The sequence below is a fragment of the Phascolarctos cinereus genome, unplaced genomic scaffold (genome assembly GCF_003287225.1).
Source record: "Phascolarctos cinereus isolate Bilbo 61053 unplaced genomic scaffold, phaCin_HiC Scaffold_2;HRSCAF=192, whole genome shotgun sequence".
Classification (NCBI taxonomy): domain Eukaryota; kingdom Metazoa; phylum Chordata; class Mammalia; order Diprotodontia; family Phascolarctidae; genus Phascolarctos; species Phascolarctos cinereus.
The window spans coordinates 137181258-137193321 of NW_027555625.1; the positions used below are offsets into that span (position 1 = coordinate 137181258).

Consider the following 12064-nt stretch of genomic DNA (forward strand, 5'->3'; position numbering starts at 1 on the left):
TTTTTCTTAAAAATGAACTCTTTTTAAATTATGAAACAGCGTGGTGTATAGAGTGAGTCCTGGATCTGAAATCAGGAAGACTTGAGTTCAGTCTTACTGTAGACCCTTGGTCTGTATGTAACTGGATAAGTTACTTAAATTTTTCTGGGCATCAGTTCTGGGTTGGATTTAATGACCTCTAAGGTCCCTTCAAACTCTTAATTTGGGATCCTATGAAAAGCCTTAAATGATGTCTTCCAGAGAGAGGGTGTTTATATACCAAATAAACTTCTTTTAAGGGTTTTGACAAGTCATTTACTACCATATGGTGGTTAGAACAGTCAAACCATCTCTGGACCCATTTCTCTCCCAAATGTTTCTTTGCTAGCAGTCTGACGGAGTGCTGCTTGTGACTCAAAGGGTATTTAGAGCTATCATTTAAAATCTTGTAATGTTTTGTTTCTTAGCATTATGAATTAGAGTACATTTTGGGGGGGGGGGTCCGGTTATGTGATTTTATTGTTGTAGGTATTTTCCAGAGAGGGAACTTTCTCTGCTAATGCAAATTGGTACTAAGTCCATGACTTATAGCCATAGAGACTTGTCAAGGCCACCAAGAGATCGAGTAACTTATCCAGGGTCACACTGCCAGTACATGTGAGAGGCTAATCTTGAACCCAGGTTTCATGATCCCCGTGCTGGGTCTAGATACATCATGTTATGAAGCTTTGGAATATCCCTTTCCCTCCTTTCCTTCTTTTTCCTCTTTCCTCTCCCTCTTATTCCTTTCCCTTCTCACTGGATCTCCCCATCTCACACAGGGATTAGTCAGAGCCTCAATCAAATTACTGGTCAGCACAGATTTGACATGCTGGATTACCTACCCTTGAGGCAGCCTGGTGGCCCTGTGCTCCTGAGGGCTCTCCATATTGATACTAGACTTGGTACGGACACGTGTTTTGCATAGCCCATTGTGGCTTAGAACTCCTGAGCTCAAGAAAGCCATCAGCCTCAGATGATCTTTGAAAGCTGCTGTGGCCAAAAACTTCGTCACTCTGAGGCTGCTTTGGTGATGAGCCTCTCCAAATGTAGCCTGGTGTTTGGACAACAAACGTTACTGGGTATTCACTTGAAGTCTTTATTGGTATGGGAGGGTCTGCCAGAGTTTGAGCTTGGCTGGTGCTGCCTGTGAGTGCCTGGAGTTGCTCCATGCCTTGAAGAGGCATCAAAGGGTTGCTTTGCTGGAGGTCTCCTAAGGAAGTACAAACCAGCCTAGGTCAGAAATACAGAGCATGTCGAATTTCCCATGCTAACCAGTAGTGGGATTGGGGCCATGAGTAGACCCTTTACTTTGAATTTAATTATGATGGAGGGACACAGTCTTTAAAAACAATGACAACAATAACAGCAACAGTGAACATCCAGGAGAAGAAATGATTACAAAGAGCCAACATGGCTTCATTATAACTAACCTCATTTCCTTTTTTGACAGGATATTATTAAAGTGATAGAAGAAGAGAATATTGTGGACATAGATTACCTAGATTTTAGCAAAGCTTTTGATAAAGTATCTTGTGCTGTTCTTGTGTAGAAGATAGAAAGATGTGGATTAGACCAGAATTTTATGTTATAAAAAGAGTTTGTATCTCAGAGACCCCCTGAAGGGTTCTCAAGGACTCCCAGGATTCTCCAGACCATGCTCTGAGAACCTCTGTATTAAACACTAAAATAATCAGATGGATTTATAGTAAGTCAGATCACTAGACTCAATGGGTAACTGTTAATGGTCTGAAGAAGGAAATAGCAAGCCACTTCAGTATCTTTGCCAAGAAAACCCCAAATGAGGTCAGGAAGAGTTGGGACTGAAAAATAAGTGAAAAATCAGTGACTTGTATAAAGGCATAGATAATATGCCCATCACATTTACAGCTGGCACAACTCTGGCAGGGCTAGCCAATACATTGCGTAGCAGAGTCATGATCCAAAAGGATCTTGACAGGTTAGACTACTGGGCTGAATCTAATAAGATGATATTTAATATTGATAAATGTAAAAGCTTGCCCTTACTTACCCAAAAATCAACTTCACAAGTATAAGAGGGAGAAAGACTGAAAAAGATCTGGGCATTTTAGTGATTGTAATCTAATTAATATCAATTAGTATAATATGGCAGCCAAATCAAGCTAATAGGATCTTGGGCTTTATTAAGAGGGGTAGAGTTTCTAGGAATGAATGAACGAATGAATATATGCATATATATACATAAATGAATGAATGAATGGATGAATAATCATATAAATAAATAAATGCTATGTATAAAGCATTGTGCTGAGTTCTAGGAATAAAAATAGACAGACAAATAGACAGTTCCTGCCCTCAGGCCCTACATGTTTTACAGGTGAGTCAACATAGTCCCCCAGTACTCTGCCTTCGGCAGGCTTCACCTGAAGTATTGTGTTAAGTTCTCTTCACTGTGGTATAAGATGGATGTTAACAGACTGCAAAGTATCTGGAGGACAGCAAGCAGAGTGTTGAAAGACCTTGAGTCCATTACATGTGAAGATTGGTTGGAGGAGCTGGGTATGTTTAGCCTGGAAGAGAGAAGACATCAAAGCTGTCTTCAAGTATTGGAGGGCTGTCCCATGGAAGAAGGATTAGTCTTGCTCTAAATATTTGGCCAAGAGGGCAGAACCAAGAAAAATGGGTGGGAGCTTCAAAAAGGCTAATTTAGGCTTGATATAAAAAAACCCCCCAAAACCCCCTAAACCTTCCTAACCAGTAGAGCCGTTGAAAAGTGGAATGACAGAGAGAGAGGGAGAAGGAGAGAGGAGGAAGAAAGAGAAGATAATCACTTATCTATCACTGTGTATTACTGGAATTCCTTTTGTGTATGGGTAGCGTTAGATTCCTGCTCTCAAATTCTGGGATTCTGTGACTAAATCATAATATTCCAATATAGGTTGTACCCATACACTGAGATCTCTTTGAAAGGGGGAAAATTTCCTTCCCAATGGCTTATTTATTTGTACATTGAAGAATTAATGTAATCATAATTGGTTTGCAGGTTTTATATAATCCAGGCTTATGGAAAATATGTAGCTTTAGAGGAAGCATATATGGCAATATGGATAGCAAGCTGCTAGGTCTCAGATTCTCTTTTCCTCCCCTCTTTCTCTCCTCTCCTCTCCTGATTCTGAGGCCTATGATAGGAATATGGCTCAGATTAAAGTGATACATTTTACTTGGGAGTGGCTTCTGTTCTGTTATTTGAGGATTAACTATTATTCATTTTAAGGTTAGCTGGATTATAGGGTGCATGGAGAGGAGTAAAGTGTAAGAATATTGGAAAGGTAGAGCCAGGTTCAGTTTAGGATGAGCTGCAATAGTAGCTACTGGGGCAACTAGGTGGTGCAGAGATAAGAGCACTGGGCTTGGAAGCAGAAGGACTCGTTTTCATGAGCTCAAATCCAGCCGCAGATACTTACTAGCTGTGTGACTCTGGGCAAGTTTCTTAACTCTGTTTGCCTCGGTTTCCTCATCTGTAAAATGACCTGGAGAAGGAAATAGCTCCGGGTTCTTTGCCAAGAAAACCCCCAAATGGGGTCACAGGCACCATTGAAACAACTGAACAACGAATACTAGCTATTATTATCACATAACAGTCAAGGCATCCAAAGTCTCGTCGGATTATAGATCTAGAAGTGGAAGGGATTTAAAGAAATCATCTAGCCCAGCCTGCTCATTTTACAGATGAGGACGCTAGGGTTCAGAAAGGAACGTTATTCAGTGTCCAATAGGTAGAAAATGGTGACTCTGGGATTTAAGCTCTCATTGGAATTAGAATACCAGTTAGGTACCAGGTTAGCCACCTGGAAGGATACGCATGTGGCTGCTGTAAGTACTGGGTTGATCTTTGCCCACTGCAAGTTCAATGGTTAGGGCCATGGGGCACTCGGTGGTGTGGGACTGGAAAGTGGAAGATCTTCTGTTCTTTGCATGGTTAGTAGATGATTGAAAAGTTATGCAGTGAATGAATGGTACAATACGGTTCATTTGTTGAGGATGGTGTCCACTTTTGCAACAAATATAATTAGAAGCCTCTGTTTTTCTGGGCATCTCTGACCTGCATGCTGTAAAATGAAGATTTTCTACACTGGGTTCAAAATCTGCAGATTTAGTCACCTTGTATAATGTGAAACTGACTGTCTCATGACATGTGTATGGATGGCGGGAGGTTTTCTTACTCTCATGGCTTATAGCCAGTGTCCTGAAAACCTGGGCAGACATATACGTGGTACTCATTGCAGTACATTGAGACCAAAGTTCTGTTCACAAGTACACAGTTTGCAATGCCAGAGGCAAGTCTGATTAAAAGGGAGAGAAGCAAAATAGAAATCATAGAATGAACAGACATAAATTTCAGAAGTGTATGGAAATAGTCACAGCCCCAGGTTCCTCTAGAAGAAGCTCTTCACCAGCCCTGTCTACTCCATTCCTCCTAGACTGCTTCCTGCTGCTAAAAATGATGTGGAACTGGTGATGTTTCTTTCTCTTTTTCCTTCTTCTAGCCTCTGATTATGATTCCATAACATGGATTTAAGGAATCCTTGATTTTTCAGGATATTCAAAGTCATCCTCCATAGAGCCCTGTAGTCAGAGGTGTGTTGGGGGAAAAATATGTGCTCAGGACACAATTTTAAGTTTTGTTAACATTATTAGCCATTATGTTCTTGTCTAGACAGCCAACAAAACAATAAATCAAGCTCTAATTTTGTGGCCTTTGCTGATTTCTGAGCTGTAAACCCTCACCTGTAGTCCAACACTTCCTACTTTACAACCTGGTCATCTCTTTGAACGGCCTTGACAACCACTTGCTAACTACATAGCTTCCCCAGTTCTGAAACCATGATCAAATCAACTCTGCCATTGTTCCTGGTAGGACTGTACCGACCTATTCCCCTAGGGCCCGTTCACCTTAATGCCAGATCCAAAGTGAACCTTCCCTGGCCACAACTCCCCTGATCTGGTCAGGGACCCATCTTTGCTTTTGTAATTGTTTCCCTAGCACATAGTGTAGTGCTTGGCATATAAGTGCTTAAGAAATGCTTTTTTTTTTTAAATTTTGATATAATCTTACTGGCTTAGAATGGCCAAATGTGGGCTCTTCCCTTTGCTTCCTTTAGTTTCCGTCAGTTACCATGTATACCCACAGCCATGTGTATGTATCCCATAGGGTGGACCCTTAATCTCCCCCAGTTGCACAAATGAGAAAGAAGACAAATCAATACTTTAGAAATGCTTCAAGGGGGAGCTGATTTATTTTTCCTAATTTAACATAAACTCTAGTTTTATGTAATACTACTTTCGTGACACCAGATGGCTCTACTTCAACTCAGTTAGAATGCAACATTTTGTTTCTGCTTTTTGTCCTGTCTTAACACAAAGCCATGCCTATGTAGTAAGTGCTTAATAAATGTTGATTAAATTGAATTTTCAGTGTCTAAATTAAATGAAAGAACATGTTAAAGCTTAGTTTATTTCTATTCTCTTTTATTCTTTTTTTTTTTTTAATGGTTTAATGGGCTGGGATGTTTGGTAAATATTTAACAACCTGCTTGGGGGTGGGAGGCATGTGCAGGATACAATTTTGTGTTTAATCTACCTAATTTACATTTCATCCATCATTTCTTAAGTCTAAAAAATCAACAAAACAATAAACTAACCCTTGATTTGTAGCGTTTGCTATTTCTGAGGTGCTTGTATTAAACATTTAACAGTTTGTTCTCCTGAAAGCCATTGAAATCAGCTCCATGGAGCCTTTTATCATGGTAATGGATTCATAGTGAGGAATTTTAAGTGGAAATGAAATTTTTAAAAAAATGTTTTATCTAGTATCTTAGGTATACAGGCATACATTGGAAATATTGCATGTTCTGTTCTAGAATATTGTGACAATAAAATGAGTCACATGAATTTTTTGGTTTCCTGAGTACATATAATAGTTATGTTTACACTATACTGTAGTCTATTAAGTCAGCAATAGTGTTATGTCTAGAAAACAACGTATATATAACTAAAACATCTCGGGCCTTTGGTGAGTTGTAATCTTTTTGCTGATGGAGGCTCTTGCCTCGATGTGGATGGCTGTGTGTTTCAGGGAGTAGGGAGCCCTGAGGAGAGGGAGAGAGATGTAGAATTGTTGGTAGAACAGTCAGAACACACACAACAATTATTAAGTTCAAAGTCTTACGGGCACAGTTTGTGAACCCCCAAAACAATTACAATAGTAACGTCAAAGATCATTGATCAGAGATCATATGATGATAATAATAATAATGAAAATATTTGAAATTTTGTAAGAATTTCCAAAATGTGACATAGAGACAAAGTGTGAATACATGCTGTTGGAAAAATGGCACCGACAGACTTCGATGCATGGTTGCCACAAATCTTCAATTTGTAAAAAATGTAGCCTCTGCAAAGCACAATAAAACAAGGTATGGGCCAAGCATTGAGTAAAGATTTTCACACGTCATTTATGAAGCTAGTTGGGGTCCTACAGAATTACATCAGTATCTTTGGGAACGGATGTTAATGACTTTTTTCAGTCACTCAGTAAACATTTATTAAATGTTTACCATATGCCAGCCATTGTGCTCAGTGCTGGAGACACAAAGCTAGATAAAAACAGTCCCAGCCCTCAAAGAATGTGTACTCTAATGAAGATATAATATAAATAAGTACATACAAGATATATAAATAATGTAGATATAGATATCTACCTGTGTTTCTCTCTCGAGCTTTAAAAGCTAAACAGATATGTGTGTGTGTGTGTGTGTATATATACATATATGTGTATGTGTATGTGTATATATATATATAATGTGTGTATATATACATATGTGTGCATCTATATATATCTATATATCTATCTATATAGATATATATATATACACATATATATATTTATACGTGTGTGTGTGTGTTTGTATTTGATCCTGAAGCTAACAAGGAGTCACTAAAGCTCATTACTCAGGGGGATGATATGGTCATTCTATATATTAGAAAAAATCACCTTGGCCCCTTAGTGGAGGATAGATTGGAATGGACTGGGGGACAAGGCATGGAAAATGATTAGAAGGTTAATGAAATATTCCATGCTAGAGGTGAGGCGGGCATAAACTCCAGTGATTGCTGTGTGAGTGGAGAGATAAGGGCATGTGTACCAGAGATGCTATGAAGATAGAAATGACAGGTGTTTGCAAGGATTGGCTTTATGGGCTGAGTAAGAGTAAGGAATCAAGGATGACATGAAATTTGTGAGCCTTGGCAACTGGAAGAATGGTAGTGCCCTTGACCGTAACAGGGAAATTTAAAAGTGGGAATGATGAGTTCTCTTTTGGGTATGTTGAGTTAAAGATACCTACATGATATCTAGCTTAAGATTTTTAAAAAGTTGTTTTTATAAGCCTTTAATTTTTAAAGTATTTTATGGTATTTCCTTTCCCCAGACAGCATATCATTAAACGTGTGTAGGGATTTCATCTGTTTTTTTTTTCCAGAATGTTTTCATTGATACTGTGGTGCACTGAGTAGGTAATACTTTATTTTTTAAAAAATGGGTTACTGAAAATGTTAACTTTTTTTTTTCCTCCCCCCTAGAATCATTGAGCAAGAGGAATCAGCCAGAGAAGAAGATGATGTTCTGGGGCCTGGGTATACAGAGGATTCAACTGATGTATACAGCTCCCAATTTGAAACCATTCTGGATAATACTTCTTTATACTATAGCGCAGAGTCACTGGAGACTTTATATTCAGAACCTGATAGCTATTTCAGCTTTGAAATGCCTCTCACACCTATGATCCAACAGCGCATCAAGGAAGGCAGTCAGTTCTTAGAGAGGACTTCAGGGCCGCAGCAAGATGTCCTCAGTGTCTCTGCTGATGGTGGGATAATGATGGGCTATCCTGGAGAGATCGCCAATGGTACCAATGATGCTGATGACACCGTCTACAGAAAGGGCACCCCTGGCATGGCGTTTTGGGGAAGGTAACGCTTATCTGTCTGTCTCATATGTATTACAGTGTTTTGTCTCTGTACCATTTTCTCACCAGGAATTTGGGAGATGGGAAGTCAAAGTATATTGTGCCAGTTTCTGATGATATAAATGAGGAAAGAAGATTCTGGGTTTTTGTCAGGAAGAGGGCACATTGAAAAGCTCTTGTCAGAAGGGGGTGTGGAAGGAATACTTCGGTAGCATTGGCAACTTTTTAGAGGATGATAGGGGGGCGGATTGCACTGGGCTGCTGCTTGTAGAGTGGGCATTCAGCAAATATTTATGATGATTATGCAGTAGAGTAGATGTAGTTCTAGATGTGAGACTTGGAATGAATTGTTATTTGTTTAGTCATTTTGAGGTTTTCTTGGCAGTGATACTAGTAGTTTGCCATTTATTTTACAGATGAGGAAACTGAGACAAACAGAGTTAAGTCACTTCCCCAGGGTGGCACAGCTAGTACGTGTCTGAGGCTAGATTTGAACTCAGGAAGATGAGTCTTCCTGATTCCAGGCTCAGTGCTCTGTCCAATGTGCCACCCAGCTGTCCTTTGAATGAATTAAAGTGCCTTTATTAGGTGCTAATTATGTACCAGTCACTGTTTCTGAGCACTGGGAATAGAAATGTAAGAAAGCAAGACAGTTCCTGCCCTCAAGGAGCTGACATTCTAATGAGAGAAGATAACATATAAAATAGAACTAGAAAGGTCATGGGGTGCACATATGGGCATTGTTTGGCAGAGTCTAGAAGGTGGTATGGTAGGCTGGTTCTGGGAAAGATGCTTACTTATCAATGTCCAGGTTTCTAGGGAAAGAGTCAGGGTTCCTGTGGGATGGGGAATGAAGAAGATGGCTAGGGGGCAAGGGGCATGGTTTGGAAATGATTGCAAAGTAGCTTGATGCCCTGGTTCTAGGCAAGATAAAATCTTAAATGATGCCTTTTTAAGTTACCCCTATCTGGCCTCAGACACTTATTAGCTGTTTTACCCTGGGCAAGTCACTCAACCCTGTTTGCCTCCATCTCCTCATCTATCAGATGAGCCTAGAGAAGGAAATGGCAAACTACTCTAGTGTCTTTGCTGAGAAAACCCCAGATGGGGTCAGGAAGAGTCGGACATGACTGAAACAACTGAACAACAACAGCAAATGTTCACAAAGTCGGATAAGTCGAGGAAAGCTTTTGGGGTCTGTCTAGGAGATAAATTGCAAGTTATATAATGGCAATAGCATGTGACAGTGGAAAGGAACTTGGAAAACCATTGAACTTCTGTGGGTGTCAGTTTCCTAATCCCTGAAATGGGGAGGGGGGCTAAATTAGGAGGCCGCTGAATCTCCTTCTAGCTTCTAAATTCTGTGATTCTAAACTTATAAGATTCCTTCCAGCCCTAAAGTTGTAATCTTGCCTCTGACACTAGGTATGTGGCCATTGGCCAGTCACTTAATTTCTCACAGTGTCAACACTTACCTGTGATTTGAACTGAGGTCTGCCAGATACTACATCCAGGATTCTCTTTAACGAGCTCCAGAAAACAGTTCATACTCTGGAAGACCAGTGATTTCATCTGTGTAGGTTCACTAATGTAGATTGCAGCAAAAAAAAAAAAGTCCCTTGGTGGTCAGGCTTCTGGGGATGAGCCTCTGGTTTGGCTAGGTTGGTTCTTGGAAGACAGAAGCAGAAATAGAATCTGTTCCTGGGCAGTACTGAAAGACTTCTCAGCGTGATAGGACCTGCCAGGTCTCTAGTGCCCTTGGCGTGGTCTTTGAGAACCCATTTCTTTATGATGAGGCATTGGAGCAAGTACTAAGTCAAGGAAAATTGTTCACAGTCCCTGCCGAATTGCACGAGGACTGCATGGTCAGCCATCCATTATTTACAGGTAAACGTCCTCCCCTTGAAAAGCCTAATTCTCTGTCTTCTTCCTCCTGAGATTTGTCTCTGTATGCTGCAGATATTTTTTTTTTTTACCATTTTTACTAGAAGGAGCAGAGGGGATGACACTAATGTTCATCAGTTTTTTAAATTGATTCACAATTCTTAATTGTAGGTATTGAACTAAGAGAGGGTGAGTAGAGAGGGAAAACATTTTAAGATGGTTTGAAAAAAAGCAAGGCTTTCTACAGATCAGCTCTGCATCTGAAGACTTTCATTGTAGCTTTCTTAATCAGTCTTGTGCCATAGGGATAACCTTGCATGACCATATTATTTGTAGGCTTATAAATGATGTTTGAAAGGCATTATGGTGCATACGTTGACCTAGCCATACTGCTATTAGGTCTCTATTCTAAAGAGGTCAAGGAAAAAGGAAAAGGTCGTATATGTACAAAAATGCTGATAGCAGCTCTTTTTGTAGTGGCAAAGAATTGGAAAATCGAGAGGAATGCCCATCAGTTGAGAAATGCCTGACAAATTGTGGTATGTGATTGTGATGGAATAACTGTAAGAAACGATGAAGGGGATGGTTTCAGAAAAATCTGGTAAGACTTAGATAAACTGAACCAGAAATAACAGCAATATTTTAGGGATAATCAACTGTGAAAGACTTAGCTACTCGGATCAATACAATAATCCAAGATAATTCCAAAGAACTCATGATGAAAAGTGCTGTCCACATTCAGATAGAGAACTGATGAACTCTGAGTGCTGATTGGAACATTATTTTTTTGCTTTATTTATTTATTTATTTGTTTATTTTTTGCAATATGGGTAATGTGGAAATGTTTCGCATGACTTCGTGTAAAATGGGTATCATATTACTTGCTTTCTCAGTGGCTGGGGAAGGGAGAGAATTTGTAACTGAAAATTTTAAAAAATGAATGTTTAAAAAAACTGCATTTTACAAATTTATGCAATGTAATTATAAAATGATAAGTGTATGTCTTACAGAAAAGAAAAAGAAAGATTTTTTTGGGACAAGCAATAGAAGGCTAGTCATAGAGTCAGGAAGATCTGTGTTCAAGTCCTGAATTTTGACACATTTGAATGTAAGTTTCTTGAGGGAAGGATTGTTTTTATCTTTCTTTGGGTCCCTGGCACTTAGCATAGTGCTTAGCATGTAGGAAATGCTTGGTAAATGCTTGTTGACTAACTTAAAATGTCACTATGTGATGTAGGAAGATACTTCTTAAGGCTGTAAGTTAACAGAAGAGTTTCAGTCAGCTTTGTGGAAGGTGTTTCTGCTCCAGGATTTTCCTAAACTAATGAATTCACAAGTCCAGATCTCTCTCTTCTCTTCTCTCTCCTCCATCCTCCCTCCTCCTTTCACCCTCCCCCCTTCTCCCCCCAGTTCCCTAAACCACAGAAATACAGTTCTTGATGTAGAATTAATAAACAATAACATTTTTAGTGTATGTTTTGGTAGAGGAAATGGAGTTGGATGTTAAGTTCATTTGACCTGCCATGTACAGTTCTCCATGGAACCCATTTTCCAGTCTCCAGTTAGAACCACAGGTCCACTCTCAAAGAGCTTAATCATTTTCACCAAATCTCTCATCCAGTCAACAGGGAAAGTCCAGTAGTCCATGAAAGTCTAGAAAGTCCAGTTGATGGCCATGTCGTTTAATTGGAAAGTGAAAAAGGAAAAGATATTGGAATGGAAAAAGGCAAATAGGTGACTTAGCGGATAAAATACTGGGTGTGGAGTCAGGAGGACCTGAATTCAAATCCAGGCTCAGATACTTACTAGCTTTGTGACCCTGGGCAAGTCACTTGACCTCTTATTTGCCTCAGTTTCCTCAGCTGTAAAATGGGGATAATAATCATACCTACCTTGCAGAGCTGTTATAGCAAATGAGATTTTTTTTTAATTTTTAGGCAATTGGGGTTAAGTGACTTGCCCAGGGTCACACAGCTAGGAAGTGTCAAGTGTTTGGTCTGAGGTTAGATTTGAACTCAGGTTCTCCTGACTTCAGGGCTGGTGCTCTATCCACTGCTCCACCTAGCTGCCCCCAAATGAGATATTTTTTTAAAAAGCACTTTAACATAGTGAGTGTGTGGCCCCCAGTAGGCAAATTAATAACAGCTTATTCC

General features: G+C 39.7%; 1 protein-coding gene across 3 annotated transcripts in view; it reads left to right on the forward strand.

Moving 5' to 3' along the window:
- PSD3 (pleckstrin and Sec7 domain containing 3) overlaps positions 1 to 12064 on the forward strand; it is a 607844-nt gene that overhangs the window by 206988 nt on the left and 388792 nt on the right. For all 3 annotated transcript variants that reach the window (XM_020969583.2, XM_078149617.1, XM_020969586.2), the window contains exon 4: positions 7642 to 8031. In XM_020969583.2, coding sequence (XP_020825242.1) covers positions 7642 to 8031 — 390 coding nt within the window. The remainder of the gene's footprint in view (positions 1 to 7641; positions 8032 to 12064) is intronic.